The 14,285-nt window shown below is 48.2% G+C and overlaps 1 protein-coding gene across 3 annotated transcripts in view; it reads right to left on the bottom strand.

Annotated features, from left to right (window-relative positions):
• Positions 1-14,255, bottom strand: part of SPSB3 (splA/ryanodine receptor domain and SOCS box containing 3) — a 28,286-nt gene extending 14,031 nt beyond the window's left edge. For 2 of the 3 annotated variants that reach the window (XM_043494385.1, XM_043494384.1), the window contains exons 1-4: positions 14,196-14,255; positions 5,000-5,148; positions 3,258-3,435; positions 1,778-1,965 (exon numbers count right to left, since the gene is read on the bottom strand). In XM_043494385.1, the coding sequence (XP_043350320.1) occupies positions 1,778-1,965; positions 3,258-3,435; positions 5,000-5,148; positions 14,196-14,241 (561 nt within the window). In that variant the 5' untranslated portion in view covers positions 14,242-14,255. The other variant, XM_038417874.2, reaches the window with a different exon arrangement.
• Positions 14,256-14,285: the final 30 nt, after the last annotated feature.

The raw sequence follows: 14,285 nt of genomic DNA on the forward strand, positions 1-14,285 counted from the left end.
CCCATGCCAAAGAAGAAAACAAGATCTTTGTTTCCGCCATGGAACCACTCAGGGCTTTAAGCACAGCATAGCAGTGACACACAATACAGGAGTGTGACGCTCTGCATCTCGGAGGAACATGCTACACCCCCATGTTCATCTTTATAAAATGATTATTTGGTATTCAATGTAAAGTTGGTCATGTTGGGTATCTTAGGAAGGCTCATGATGCAAAAACTCTCCAAGAGCAGAGAGGTAGTTCACACCTCACCCGGGCAGGTATGGGACAAACCCAGCCCAGCCTCACAGGAACAAAGGATCCTGGCCTAGGCAGCAACAAAAGAATCTGTTAGACTCTCGAGGGAGTCAACCCCCCCTTCCTTTGGTCAGTTTGGAACTGCAATGAGGTAATGCTCACCTGACTCTGAAAGGAGGAGTGAGGGGCAAAGCCAAGAGGGAAGGAAGGACATGATAAAAAGGGAGAGATGTTTGCCATGCTCTTCCCCTCTCTTCCACCTGCATCTACAGACATCACACCAAGCAAGTGAAGTGCTGATCAAAGGAGAGAGCCTGGCTGAAAAGCAACCAGCCAGCCTGTGGTGAGAAGCATCTAAGTTTGTAAGGACATTGAAAGTGTTAAGATCAACTTAGAATGCGTTTTGCTTTTATTTCATTTGACCAAATCGGATTTGTTATGCTTTGACTTATAATCACTTAAAAATCTGTTTGTTTATTCTACCTGAAGCAGTGCTTTTGGTTTGAAGCGTGTCGGAGACTCCCTAGACTCATAAGCTTGCAGTGTCCAGCGGGCATAACTGGATACTGCAAGACAGAGGTTCCTAGGGTTGTGGCTGGGATCAGAGGTATTGGCTAGTGTCATTCGGTTGCACAATCCAAGGAGTAGCTTACATGCCAGAGGCTGTGTGCGAACACCCCAGGAGTGGGGGTTCTCACAGCAGAGCAGGGTAAGGCTGCCTCCCAGAGTCAAAGATTGGAGTCACCTAGCAGATCACCAGTCCAGACAACACCAGAGGGGAACGTCACAAGGAATTGCATCTTTGGGTCTCTCCCTCTGCTACCTTTATTAGCATGTCCCAATAGGCTCCATCGGAATCTCTGGGCAAGTTACAGGTTTTATTCCTGCACTCTAGGAGTTTACTATTTATCTGAGTGAGGCAGGCAAAGCAGGAGATGGCCACATCAAAAGCCAACCAAAGGGGGAGTGGAAAATGGTGACTGTTAGCTAAATAGTAACTTCTTTATCTACATGCTCCAGTGATGTTCCAGCGTTCATCATGTTAGGAACTAGTCAGAAAACCATGCATGTCTGACTGGACAGGCATTTCTCTGCATTCTGTCACTCCAAGCACTGTGCGGCAGGGCCCATCTCTTTATTTTGTCATGTTGAGACAATCACTGGTGACCTACAAATAATGATGTAACAAAAGGCATGAAGGAGAGCCAGGAGATGCGAGTCCTATACATGACCTCCACTGACTCCGAGATCTCAAGTAAGTCACTTAACTTTTCTCCTTCTGTCTAATTCAAGTTCTTGGGCTCAATATTGGGGTATTGTGAAGAAATTTAATGGCCTGTGCTACGCAGGTCAGAATAGATGATCTAATGGTCCCTTCAGGCATTAAACTGTTAGTTTCCCTGTCTGGTAGCTGAGGAGGATTCCAGTTTTCGTGAAGTACTTTGAGAGCAATTGATGAGGCATGCTGTCAAGTACTGTTTTGTTAAAAGCTCATCTATATCTGTGCACCTATGTGTTCCTAAAGAGCTTGGCTCACCATACCATGTCAGTGCCATAGACTGGAGAGGTCATCTTGATCTCCCAGAAGTGCTGACCCTCTGCCAGCTCCTTGTTCCCACGGATAGCAGCAGTGCCACAGCTGTACTCCATGTGGAAGTTCACCTTGCGGTTGTCACAGGTCAGGAGGGTTGCAGTCGATTTGTTCATGTCATCCCACACCCACTCAAAGTCTGTTCAGAAAAAAGGCAGCATCTTTAGGAGGTGGGGCTATATGAGATCGCAACAACCCAGAAATGTAACAGTTTAACAGTCTTTAAGATTTTTTTAATCTAGCAGGCTAAATACCAAGCTGGTTAGTTGAACAGTCAGCTTGTTAAAGCCCAAGACCTTCTTGCTGTATTCTGGCTAGGGATGTCATGCCAATGTGGTCCCTCCTTAACCACATCTGTCACCATCAACAAAACAATGGTTCTCATTTTGGGGTTACACCAGAGCTCAGATGTGCAAGCAACTTGTCCTACAACTGCAGTTACCTAACATCTAACCTACCTACATAACAGCTGTCAGCTAGCATGTGAGGTTGGGATGGAATCCAGGCCATGAATGAGACAGAGTAATGTTGCCTTAGTATTTATTACAAACAGCAATGTCAATCTGAAAGACAGGCAGGAAATGACCTAGATGATGTCTAATCTGGGAAAATGAGAATTTAAGACACTTCTAGAGCGTCCTTGAATTTTGGAGAATCCCATTTTTATTCCCTTTAGGCTCATGAAATTATAGCCAGAGGGTAAGCAGTGTTCTGCCTTCTCATTCCTGACATATGAACACCCCCACCATCTGGCTAGGACCAGATTTTATGTAGCTCTCCGAAGGCACAGTAAGCCTGATCTTAAATACTCCTTACTACTTGACCAGTTTGCTAATTGTACTGAATTGTGCCGAGTTTGATCCTTGTTACATATACACTGCCCCACAGTTCAGACTACAGGTGTGTGAACAGCAATGCACACTAGATTACATTCATGTGAAGTAGGAACCATTTAATTTGTACCTGCAGCATCCACATGGGGGAATTACAGCACATTGGTGTGCACTGCTATTCACACCCCAGAAGTTCATGGCGGGGCAGTGTAGACATGCCCTGGAATGTAACCAGGAAGTTCAGTTTCACTTGTGGCCTAAGCTGGATTTGAAACCAGGCCCCCACAGGTGAGATCTGGTGCATTAACATCTTTAGAGTTTAGCTTGTGAATCATACAGGTTATAATATACTCGTTATTTCCCAGTTTCCCTACGGAGTAGGTCATAAGAACAAAACAGCACCCCATGCAGGAATAGCACAGGTTATATTTTCCCCACTAAGCATGCAGTGGTGGTCCCCTCCCCATTCTCTACAGATGAGCAAGTGGCACCACCATCTGCATAACATGAGGGGACCCTGAAACATATAGGCAAAAGAAAGCAGCACAGTTCAAACCCCAGAGGAATAGCAAGTGCAGTTTAAGAGCTGCTTCCATACACTCATCCTCTTCACCACACTGGCAGTCCTTGACACGATGGATGGTGTGCAGACTGGAGCAGTACGGAGTTTCATTCTGGTTCTCACAGTTGCAGTAGGACTCTCCTGTCACAGGGATGGCGCTGGGGATGGAGGGCGAGAGGGAAGGAAACTCTGGCTCAGAGTCGGAGTCACTGTGCTGCCATGGAAAAGCAGAAGGATACCATCAAAGCTAAAATTTGAGGGCCATCCCATAGCTTGAGCAGTGCTTTACAAAGCCATTGCTTGACACTCCTTGTATTGCAGTAATACCCAAAGGTCCCAGCGGGCACATGCCCAAAAGAGCCCACACAGATGAGTGGACGGGGAAGGATGCAAAGTTCAAGCAAAATGAAGGAAGATGACAATAAGCACACTGCATTCCAGGTCTTGATTTTACATCACTGACACGATTTAGGGATGTATGAGGTTGAAAGGAGGAAACCACAGGATGGGGAAAAGGGATAGACACAGGGTAGGGAGAGCGAGATTGGGCAGCTGAGGGATTGACATGGAAGAAGGGACTAGGATACCACCCACAGTAGTATAGCAAGCAAGGGGGAAAATGTAGAGTGCATTTCAGGAGTGAGGGAATGGTGGCTTCAAGCAGTAACCGCTGCTGCTCCTCATGTGGAAGAGAGGGCAACACTCCATGTTGGCTTCTGTGCTAGAGGACAGATGATTGGAAGGCCTCACACTCAAGATACTTTCATTAAAAAGCTTTTGCTTACTGTGGTGTATGGGCACAGAAGACATTTAGTTACAACAGCACCTAAACATTACTATCCCTATATGCCAGCAGATCAAACAGCTGAACCTAAACTGATTTCTTTTATGCAGTATTTGTACTTCATACAAGATACAGGGCCAGACTCTAATCTCAATGACTTCAGTAAAATTATTCTAGATTTACACTGGTGTTAGATAATTAGCCCACTGTTTCCTATGTATTCCTGCTCCATTGCCCAGATTGAAAGTCATGCTTAAAGGCTACAATGACACTTGGATTTTGTACAACTCTGGCTCAGCCCACCCCAGTGCTCTCCCGTCCTCTGCAAATTGTTTCGATGTTCAGGCCAAACATCTAGAAAGACACATTTCTGCCTTTTTTCTTCTCCTCTTTCCCCTCCACAGAAGTGACCTAGCAGAATTTATAGAGAACGTTTCCACTGTAGAAACTTTAAGCCACTCTGACAGGACTAAAGGAAAACAATTATACATTGTCCCTCTGAATTCACTGGGCCAATCAGGTGTCTGAGTCAATCTTATCCTCATACCAATGTGCACCTTGCTAGGGAGTTTAGCCTGTATAACTAGGAGCTGGGGGAAAGCAAGCTGAAGGAGGTCAGCAGCTATTTTAATTTATCCCTTCTTACATGGTTCTATTTCTTTTCCTCCTTCATTCCCACCTTCCAGCTCTTCTACATCAATTTATACGAAGTGAGACAAATTTAGAAGTGGTGTGTCAAGGGGACTTGTAAGTTACAGGCTGGTAACTGGGTGAGAGTCCAATTTGCATCATCTTAGATGCCCTGTAAGCTTAGGCTACTGGAATCTTGTCTCAATATGGTCCACTGTGCATGCTATTGCCACACTGGGCACCTAGCCCTCAAGCCACTAGTCACCTGCATCATGGGAGGAGGAAAGGTTTCCTTAATGGGTGTTTAAAAATATCCTCTTCTAAAGCATGTTTTAACTTTGAGATCCTTAATATTCCAACCTACCTGCCCATCAGAGTCATAGCCCCATCCATGGGCTCCAGAGGCCAAAGCTACTGCCCGTGCATCTGCATCCCGGCGTACCCCATTCAGGACAAAGTGCCAGGCCCTGCTGTTGCGTGTGCGTCGTGCCATGGTGTTTTGATACAGATAATCTGCAAAATGGGAAGGGAAGAAAAGATTACCCAGAGCAGCAGAGTCAACCGGAAAGGATCTATTTGGGCACCACCTCCTTCCAGTGACCGGTTTCCCCAACTCCTTACAGTGGTCATCTGGCTCTACCGCCTCTCCTGGCCACCTTGCGAATAGGTTTGGGATAGCCAGGCTCAGGTAAAACCGGGGCCTTCGCTTATGGAACCATGCCTCTCACACCACTACTCTCTGGCTAGACTAGTAAGACACACCTTTCATAGCATGGTCAATGCTACACCTGTTGGCCAGCAGGGGTTGCTGCTGAGCAATACAAGCATAAACCTACCCTTAGGAGCCAAGCTCACCACCTCTGCAGAGCTCCCAGCCCAAACTGGCTGAGAGAAATACTAGGATCTACTTCACTTTGAACCCAACACCTTGAACTGGGTTACCAGAAATACTCCTGGAAGCACAAAGGGGGGAGGCAGTGCTACCCTGCACTAGCACATAAAGGAGAACGGCTACTGCACGAACCACCCAACACCCTCACCTTTGTCCTGAAAAGAGATGAAGATCAACAATAATTGATATATGCAGGCTGCTGTGGGTCTAGTAACTACACCGTGCATAGCCAAGTTCTGATGCTAAACTCTCCCATTCTTAGCTGTCTATGGCATTGCCTCCTGGCTCTACAGTCACTACACAAGTTGATCTGTGTGTGCCTGTCTGCTCATCTTTGACTAATTGACTATAATGGGAAGAGGAGAAGAAAGACCAACCTCTTGCTGTACAGAGAAAATGATCTTTTCATCAGCTTGTCCCTACTTTCCTCAAGAACAAAACTTCTTGCGTGTTTCTGAATTCTAGCTAGCTGCATCTCAGAGACCAGGTTTGGGGAGGTTCTATTTCCCCCAGACAGACCAGAACAAGTTTCTAGCCATTACAGCAAAAACTCACATACGAAAACAGAAGAGCCAGTTCTTGCTGCTCAATCCCCTCCTTTCCCCCCCTAGAATCTCCTTTAAGTATGTCATAAACAAAAAACCCCTCCCTCCTCCTTAGAGCTTTCCATGGGTTCCACACCTCTTCCAAACATCTCTTTACCCTGGTCTACACTACGAGTTTAGGTCAAATTTAGCAGCATTAGACAGATTTAACCCTGCATCCGTCCACACAACGAAGCTATTTTTTTCCCCGACTTAATGGGCTCTTAAAATCGATTTCTGTATTCCTCCCCGACAAGGGGATTAGCGCTGAAATAGACATTGCCAGGTCGAATTTGGGTTAGCATGGACACAATTTGACGGTATTGGTCTCCGGGAGCTATCCCAGAGTACTCCATTGTGACTACTCTGGACAGCGCTTTCAACTCAGATGCACTAGTCAGGTACACAGGAAAAGCACCGCAAACTTTTGAAGTTCATTTCCTGTTTGGCCAGCGTGGCGAGCTCATCAGCAGAGGTCACCAGGCAGAGCTCATCAGCAGAGGTGACCAGGCAGTCCCAGAATCGAAAAAGAGCTCCAGCATGGACCGAACAGGAGGTACGGGATCTGATCGCTGTATGGGGAGATGAACCCGTGCTATCAGAACTCCATTCCAAAAGACAAAATGCCAAAATATTTGAAAAAGTCTCCAAGGGCATGAAGGACAGATGCTATCACAGGGACCCACAGCAGTGCCGCGTGAAACTTAAGGAGCTGAGGCAAGCCTACCAAAAAACCAAAGAGTCAAACGCCTGCTCGGGGTCAGAGCCCCAGCCATGCCGCTTCTATGATGAGCTGCATGCAATTCTAGGGGGTGCCCCTACAATTGCCCCACACCTGTACATGGACTCCTCCAAGGGAGTCTCATGCAACAGGGATGAGGATATTGGGGATGAGGAAGATGATGAAGAGGGGGAGGTTGAAGATAGCGCATACCAGGGAAGCGGAGAAACTGTTCTCCCTCACAGCCAGGAGCTGTTTATCACCCCAGAGACAGTATCCTCCCAACCCGGGCTCCCGGACATCGAAGGCAGAGAAAGATTAATTTGCCCTGAAGACTTGGGATTCATTCGCGGCCAGTACAGCTACTGGAAAAGTCTGTTAACACGTTTGGGGATGGAATGGAAATCCTCCAGGGACATCTCAGTGAAGCTCTCCTGGTAATACTCCCAAAGCCTTTGCAAAAAGTTTCTGGGGAGGGCAGCCTTATTGTGTCCTCCGTGGTAGGACACTTTACCACGGCAGGCCAGTAGCACATAGTCTGGAATCATTGCATAAGAAAGCATGGCAGCGTTATCCCAGTGTTTGCTCGCATTCAAGCAACATCCGTTCTCTCTCTCCGTTATCCTTAGGAGAGTGGTATCATTCATGGTCACCTGGTTAAAATAGGGGAATTTTATTAAGGGGACATTCAGAGGTGGCCATTCCTGCTGGGCTGTTTGCCTGTACCTGAAAAGAAATCATCTCTGCTGTTAGCCACGCGGTGGGGGGTGGTGGTGAAGCGATCATGCAAGAGAATTGGGTGCGGGGGGCGGGGGGCTTAGTTGGGTTTGTGCTGCACGTTAACCCGAAAACATCAGCCCCTCCTTTTAAATGGCCAGTGTGTCTTTTTCAAATTTTACTCTCCCTATTTTCCCCTCCCGCAGCTGCAAATGTTTCAACACTGCGACTAGCATCTCCGTCCCAGAGGCTAGCGCAGATAAGAAGGCGAAAAAAACCACACTCATGATGAAATCTTCTCTGAGCTCATGCAGTCCACCCAAACTGAAAGAACCCAGCAGAATGCATTGAGGCAGACAATGGCAGAGTCCAGGAAAGCACAAAATGAACACGAGAACAGGAGGGACGCACGAGAGGACAGGTGGCGGAATCAGGAGGCAGGATGGAATGCTGAGGCTACTGGAGGATCAAACTGATATGCTCTGGCGTATGGCTGAGGTGCAGGAAAGGCACAGACTGCCACTGCAGCCCCTGTGTAACCAACCGCCCTCCTCCCCAAGTTCTATAGCCTCCTCACCCAGATGCCCAAGAACGCGGGGCGGGGGGAGGCCCTCCGGGCACCCAACCACTCCACCCCAGAGAACTGCCCAAGCACAGAAGGCTGGCATTCAATAAGTTTTGAAATGCAGTGTGACCTTGTCCTTCCCTCCTCCTCCCCCCTCACCCCACCCCTCCCAGGTTACCTTGGCAGTTATCCCCCTATTTGTGTGACAAATTTAAGAAAGAATGCAAAAATGAATTTGAAACAACGACTATTGCCTCTGCCAGCAGTGATCGAAGGAGGGAGGGGAGGGCGGTTGGCTTACAGGGAAGTAGAGTGAACCAAGGCGGGGGGGGGGGTTCCATCAAGGAGAAACAAACAGAACTCTCCCACTGTAGCCTGGTCAGACATGAAACTGGTTTTCAAAGCTTCTCTGATGCACAGCGTGCCCTGCTGTGCTCTTCTAACCACCCTGGTGTCTGGCTGTGCGTAATCAGCGGCCAGACTATTTGCCTCAACCTCCCACCCCGCCATAAATGTCTCAGCCCTTACTCTCAGATATTGTGGAGTACACAGCAAGCAGTAATAACAATGGGAATATTGGTTTTGCTGAGGTCTGAGTCAGTAAACTGCACCAGCGTGTTTTTAAACGTCAAAATGCCCATTCTACCACCATTCTGCACTTGCTCAGCCTATAGCTGAACAGCTCCTGACTACTGTCCAGGCTGCCTGTGTATGGCTTCATGAGCCCTGGTATTAAGGGGTAGGCTGGGTCCCCAAGGATAACTATAGGCATTTCAACATCCCCATTCTGGTCTGGAAAGCAAGTCCCTTCCTGCAGCTGTTCATACAGACCAGAGTTCCTGAAGATGCGAGCGTCATGTACCTTTCCTGGCCATCCCACGTTGATGTTGGTGAAACGTCCCTTGTGGTCCACCAGTGCTTTCAGCACCATTGAAAAGTACCCCTTTCGATTTATGTATTGACTGCCTTGGTGGTCTGGTCCCAAGATAGGGATATGCATTCCGTCTATCGCACCACCACAGTTAGGGAATCCCATTGCAACAAAGCCATCGACTATGACCTGCACATTTCCCAGACTCACTACTGTTGGTAGCAGCAGCTCAATGATTGCATTGGCTACTTGGATCACAGCAGCCCCCACAGTAGACTTGCCTACTCCAAACTGATTCCCATCTGACCAGTAGCTGTCTGGCGTTGCAAGCTTCCACAGGGCTATCGTCGCTTGCTTGTGAACTGTGAGGGCTGCTCTCATCTTGATATTCTGGTGCTTCAGGGCAGGGGAAAAGCAAGTCAAAGTTCCATGAAAGTGCCCTTATGCATGTGAAAGTTTCGCAGCCACTGGGAATCATCCCAGACCTGCAACACTATGCGTTCCCACCAGTCTGTGCTTGTTTCACGGGCCCAGAATCGACGTTCCATGGCATAAGCCTGCCCCGTTGCCACTAGGATGGCCAAATTGCCGAGGCCTGTGGTTTAAGAGAAGTCTGTGTCCATGTCCTCATCACTCTCCTCACCGCGCTGCCATTGCCTCCTTGCCTGCTTTTGTAGGTTCTGCATATACTGCATGATAATGCGCGAGGTGTTTACAATGCTCACAATTGCTGTGGTGATCTTTGCGGGCTCCATGCTTGCTGTGGTATGGCGTCTGCAGGAGTGCAGAGTTTCAGGGGAAGCGGTGGTTGGATGACCAGTTTTGCAGACCTACTGCTGCCAGGACACAACAGCTGAGTGGGCTGCACACTTGCTGTGGTATGGCGAGACAAGAGCAGCCAAGCAGAGTTGCAGTGGAAGTGGCCCTGCGAGACCACCAGGAGAGCAGAGTGCCAGCGGAAGCGGTGGATGACGACGATGGTTAGCAGTGCTACTGCACCGTCTGCTGAAAGCAGTATGGAGCCCACACAGAAAAAAGCACGACATGATTGTCTGCCGTTGCTTTCACAGAGGGATGGACGACTGACGACATCTATCCAAAACCACCTGCGACAATGTTTTTGCCCCATCAGGCATTGGGAGCTTAACCTGGAATTCCAATGGGCGGTGGAGACTGCGGGATAGCTACCCACAATGTAACGCTCCAAAAGTCGACGCTAGCCTCAGTACTGTGGACACACTCCACCGACTTAATGTGCTTAGTGCATTAGTGGGGGGGGGGGACATAATCGACTGTATAAAATTGCTTTCTAAAAAATCAACTTCTATAAATTCAACCTAATTTTGTAGTGTAGACATACCCTTAAACTCATGTGCAATCCCTCTAGTTCTGAAAATGTCAAGTTCCTTTAGAGCAAACATGCTAGAGAGCTCCTTGCCCCACACAGCCCTGCTGTTGAGGGGTCTCCCTGGCCTATGCAGCTCTTAACTATCTTTTGCTAATGAAATAAAAAGGTACTGGCCTAAGCCTGCCACTTTATCATTCACTATACTCTCCCACCCCCATTCTAAGAGAGAAAGATCCATCTCTTAGCCTCTTTAACAGATCTGTGGAAAGGGGGCTGCCTGTATACTGTACTGCCACAGACTCCTCAGTTTTGAGTTAGAGGAAAGGAGTAAAGAAAAATAAGTGGTATTTACCAGCATTTTACACAACACACACATCTGAGATTCAGGTGATTTTCTGTTCTTCCCTATGACCCATTTCTACCTCCCTGTGGGATGCCCAGAGATTTGGTTCAGAGCACTGCTGACAGTGAGGGACCTGAGAATGATTGGTCTAGATAATACTTAGTCCTGACATGAGTGCAGGGGACTGGACTAGATGACCTTTCAAAGTCCCTTCCAGTCCTATGATTCTGTGAGTCTATTCCCAGTCTACCCCTTCTGAAAGGCACAGGCACTCTGATTCCTCATTCTATTCCTAAAGCAGGAAAGAAAATGCTGACTATCACACCAGCCCTGCCCCAGGAGACCCTGTGGAAACCCTTATGGTATAATACCAGCTTCCTACTCTTTCCACACACACCTGATTTTGGAGCAGTTCATATAATTTGCAATCTATGGCCAGAGTTCTAAATGGGAGGGGAGACAGAGGTCAATATTTTATTCCTGAGAATCAGTTCCAAGTATAACTACACCTCTACCCTGATATAACGCGGCCTGTGGGAGCCAAAAAAACCAAACCAAACCAAACCAAAACAAAAAAAAAAAAAAAAAAACTTACCACATTATATGTGAAACCGTGCTATATCGAACTTGCTTTGGCCCCCCTGCTCCTTGTCCCCTGACCATCCCCTCCAGAGACCCCCATCCCTAAACACCCCCAGGACCCCACCCCTACCCAACCCCCCTGCTCCCTGTCCCCTGACTGCCCCAAGCCCTACCCACACCCCTGCCCCCTGACAAGCACTCACTGGCAGCGACAGAAGCGGAGCAACGTGGCCCCAGCCCGCTCCACTTCCACCAGCTCCCAGACGCGGTGCTCCACTTCCCAACACCGGTGAGTGCTGGGGACGTAAAAGAACACACCCAGGGATGGGTGGAAACGTAGAAACTGAGATTGAGTCAATCTGTACCTCTAGACTAACACCCAATCAGGTACCTTAGAAGGAGGGGAGAAAGAAGAGAACGTCCATATCCAAATGTGATTTACTTCTAGCCCAGGGAGACTGCAGGCAGCAGGAAGTATGCAAGTCAGACAAAGCCCAATTATTGACAAACAACCCCAAGAACCAGCTTAGTCTTTATTCAGCAAAGACTTGAGAACCATTCTCCTTCCTTTCCATAAAATTATAATTGGATCTAACCTGTGATGGGGAAGGGAGAGCAAGTCTCAATTAGTGAGCAAAGATTAAAGGAGTTAAAGTCAAGGAGTTTTGCCAGTGATTCATGTGGGAACAGGATTGGACCCTAAATAGATTAATGGAAAATCTGCACCCACTGTTAATTGTTAAGCATCAGCAGAACGCCAAGTTGTTTAAACATTGCTACTACACAGGAAGAGGAGATCAGAGATCTCCAGGGGAGAATGGAAAAGATTCATTATTGGTGCCCAAGCTGATAAGAGAGAAGTGTTAGCTTGACACAGAAAAAGCTAGCCTGATCTTACACATCAGACGTTAAACCTGTTTGAAAGCAGAGCCTGTGAGAAGAAGAAAGATACTAGGGTAAGGCTAGAGGGCCAAAAACCCAGAGGCATGGATTTAGCCCATAGGTGAGGGAGAATTGTGGAGGTGTGGGTGGGGTGATACTCCACAGGGAAAGGCAAAGATTGACTTCCAGTGGCAGACACTAAAAACAGGATTTGTAAAGATACTGGGCAATACAATATATTTTAAGCCACTGCATAAAGCATTAAAAGCCATAGTCATAAAAAGAGAGAAATAAGAACAATTTGAGGCATCTTAGAAACAGAAGAGAACAGAAAACAGCACAAAAGAAGGAAAGGTTAATATAGACTCAAGAGTGGCTACACTCAGTCATCTAGGAGGGAGAAAGAAAAGCTGAGACACATTTTTAGAAGTCATGCACAAAGGACTCAGACAGATTTCAGGGAAGAGCAAGTCCCATGGCTGAGGGCCCATCACAGCACAGGCCCATTGTCATACTGACCCAAGTCAGGGGGATTGCCACAAGCCAGGTGGCGCATGATCACAGATATCTGGGGCAGTACGAGGTCTGAAGAAGTCTAGAATGAAGCTTTAGCTGATTTGCATGCAAGGTTCCAAGGCCCAGCAGTACCAGTTTCAAGTCTATGTGGCACTTGATTGGCAGCTAACAAAGAATGCCAGGATCAATGTAATATGATGATGGTTGCTCAGAGCAGCAAGCAAATTATCTCCTACAATCTGCTCAGCAGGTAAGTAAGTGACAGAGTTACCCTGTCAGGAAGGAATTAGAGTAACTGAGCTTCCTAGTCAGGAGGGCAGATGATGCTACTGCTGCTGCTGCGAGGTCAGCATGGGATAAATAAAGGAGCAACCTGCACAATTACAAGTGCCACGTTCAAGTCACACTCAACACACCATGAGAGCAAAGAGTGATGCCAGGATGCAAAGTACCTCTGAGAAAGTTTCCCAAATGCACAGGGACACTAAGGAAGAAAGAGCAGCTCAATAACAATGACCCTGTCTACCTAGCTACACAGATTCTGTTCCCTTAGGATGCAAACAAGGTAGCCATATGGCTACAGCTGGCAGAATCAGCCATTTGTCCAGGCCAGGGTTCTAACTGCAGAATCCCTGGGGCACAAGAGGGGTAGGGTGATGTCATTAGTGTGCAATTGATACTCAAGCCTGTGGGTTTTAAGAGTGAGTGACTTTGCCTAGAGCTCTCAAGTACAGACCAGCACCACAAACAACAATTCTGTACTTCTGAGATTCTTACACCAGACTCATCTCTATGGTATCCAAGGGAGCATCAATCCCTCAGTGATGACACAGATTGGCTCCTATCTGCTAGAGATGGCTGGGACCAGACCAGTTCCAGACACCACTTCACTCCCTTATGCTCATAGGAAGCCCAGCCTGGCCAGAGAACACGACTGACCCCAATACAAACCCAGCAGGCGTTCGGAGAACCAGGGACTGAGCCCAGACTAGAACCAACCCTGGCTATGCCAGGGGAGGGGAATGGGGGTGGCTAGCGAGCAGTATGGGGTTCCCCATCGTCCCACACAGGACAAAGACTGATCTCACAGAGGCAGACAGTTTTTAAAGCACCCACAGGCCACAGATCCACATCCCTTCCCTAAACACACACACACACACACACACACACACACAGATTGATTCCTCCTACCACAGACAGCAGCCCCCCAACAGAGCATAGATCCCCCCGCCCAGGAACAAGCTGCTGGCTCACCCTCCCTGCACAGATTCACCCACCCAGGGACCGGCCGCAGGCTCATTCCCCTCCCCAGCCCGGGGACAAGTCGCAACCGCATCCCCCCGCTTCGGAACAGGCTAACCCCACTCCCCCGCCCAGAGAACGGTCGCACCTTCCTCCCGCTTCCCTCTTACCTATTCCGCAGCGCGGGTTTAGCAGCTAGGCCCCCTCGCTCTCCTTCTGACCTACTTTCCCCTCCTCCCAAGGTATAAACAATCCACGCTCTGCACCGCCCCTTCCGCGCCATTGGCCGCAACTTGCCCAGGAAACGGGGCCTCGCCTCATCCGACATTCTCAGTTGGACCATGCTCCCCTCGCTCACAGATCAGAGGGCGGGGATAAAAATCATTA

The sequence above is a fragment of the Dermochelys coriacea genome, chromosome 10 (assembly GCF_009764565.3).
Source record: "Dermochelys coriacea isolate rDerCor1 chromosome 10, rDerCor1.pri.v4, whole genome shotgun sequence".
In the NCBI taxonomy this organism is placed as follows: domain Eukaryota; kingdom Metazoa; phylum Chordata; order Testudines; family Dermochelyidae; genus Dermochelys; species Dermochelys coriacea.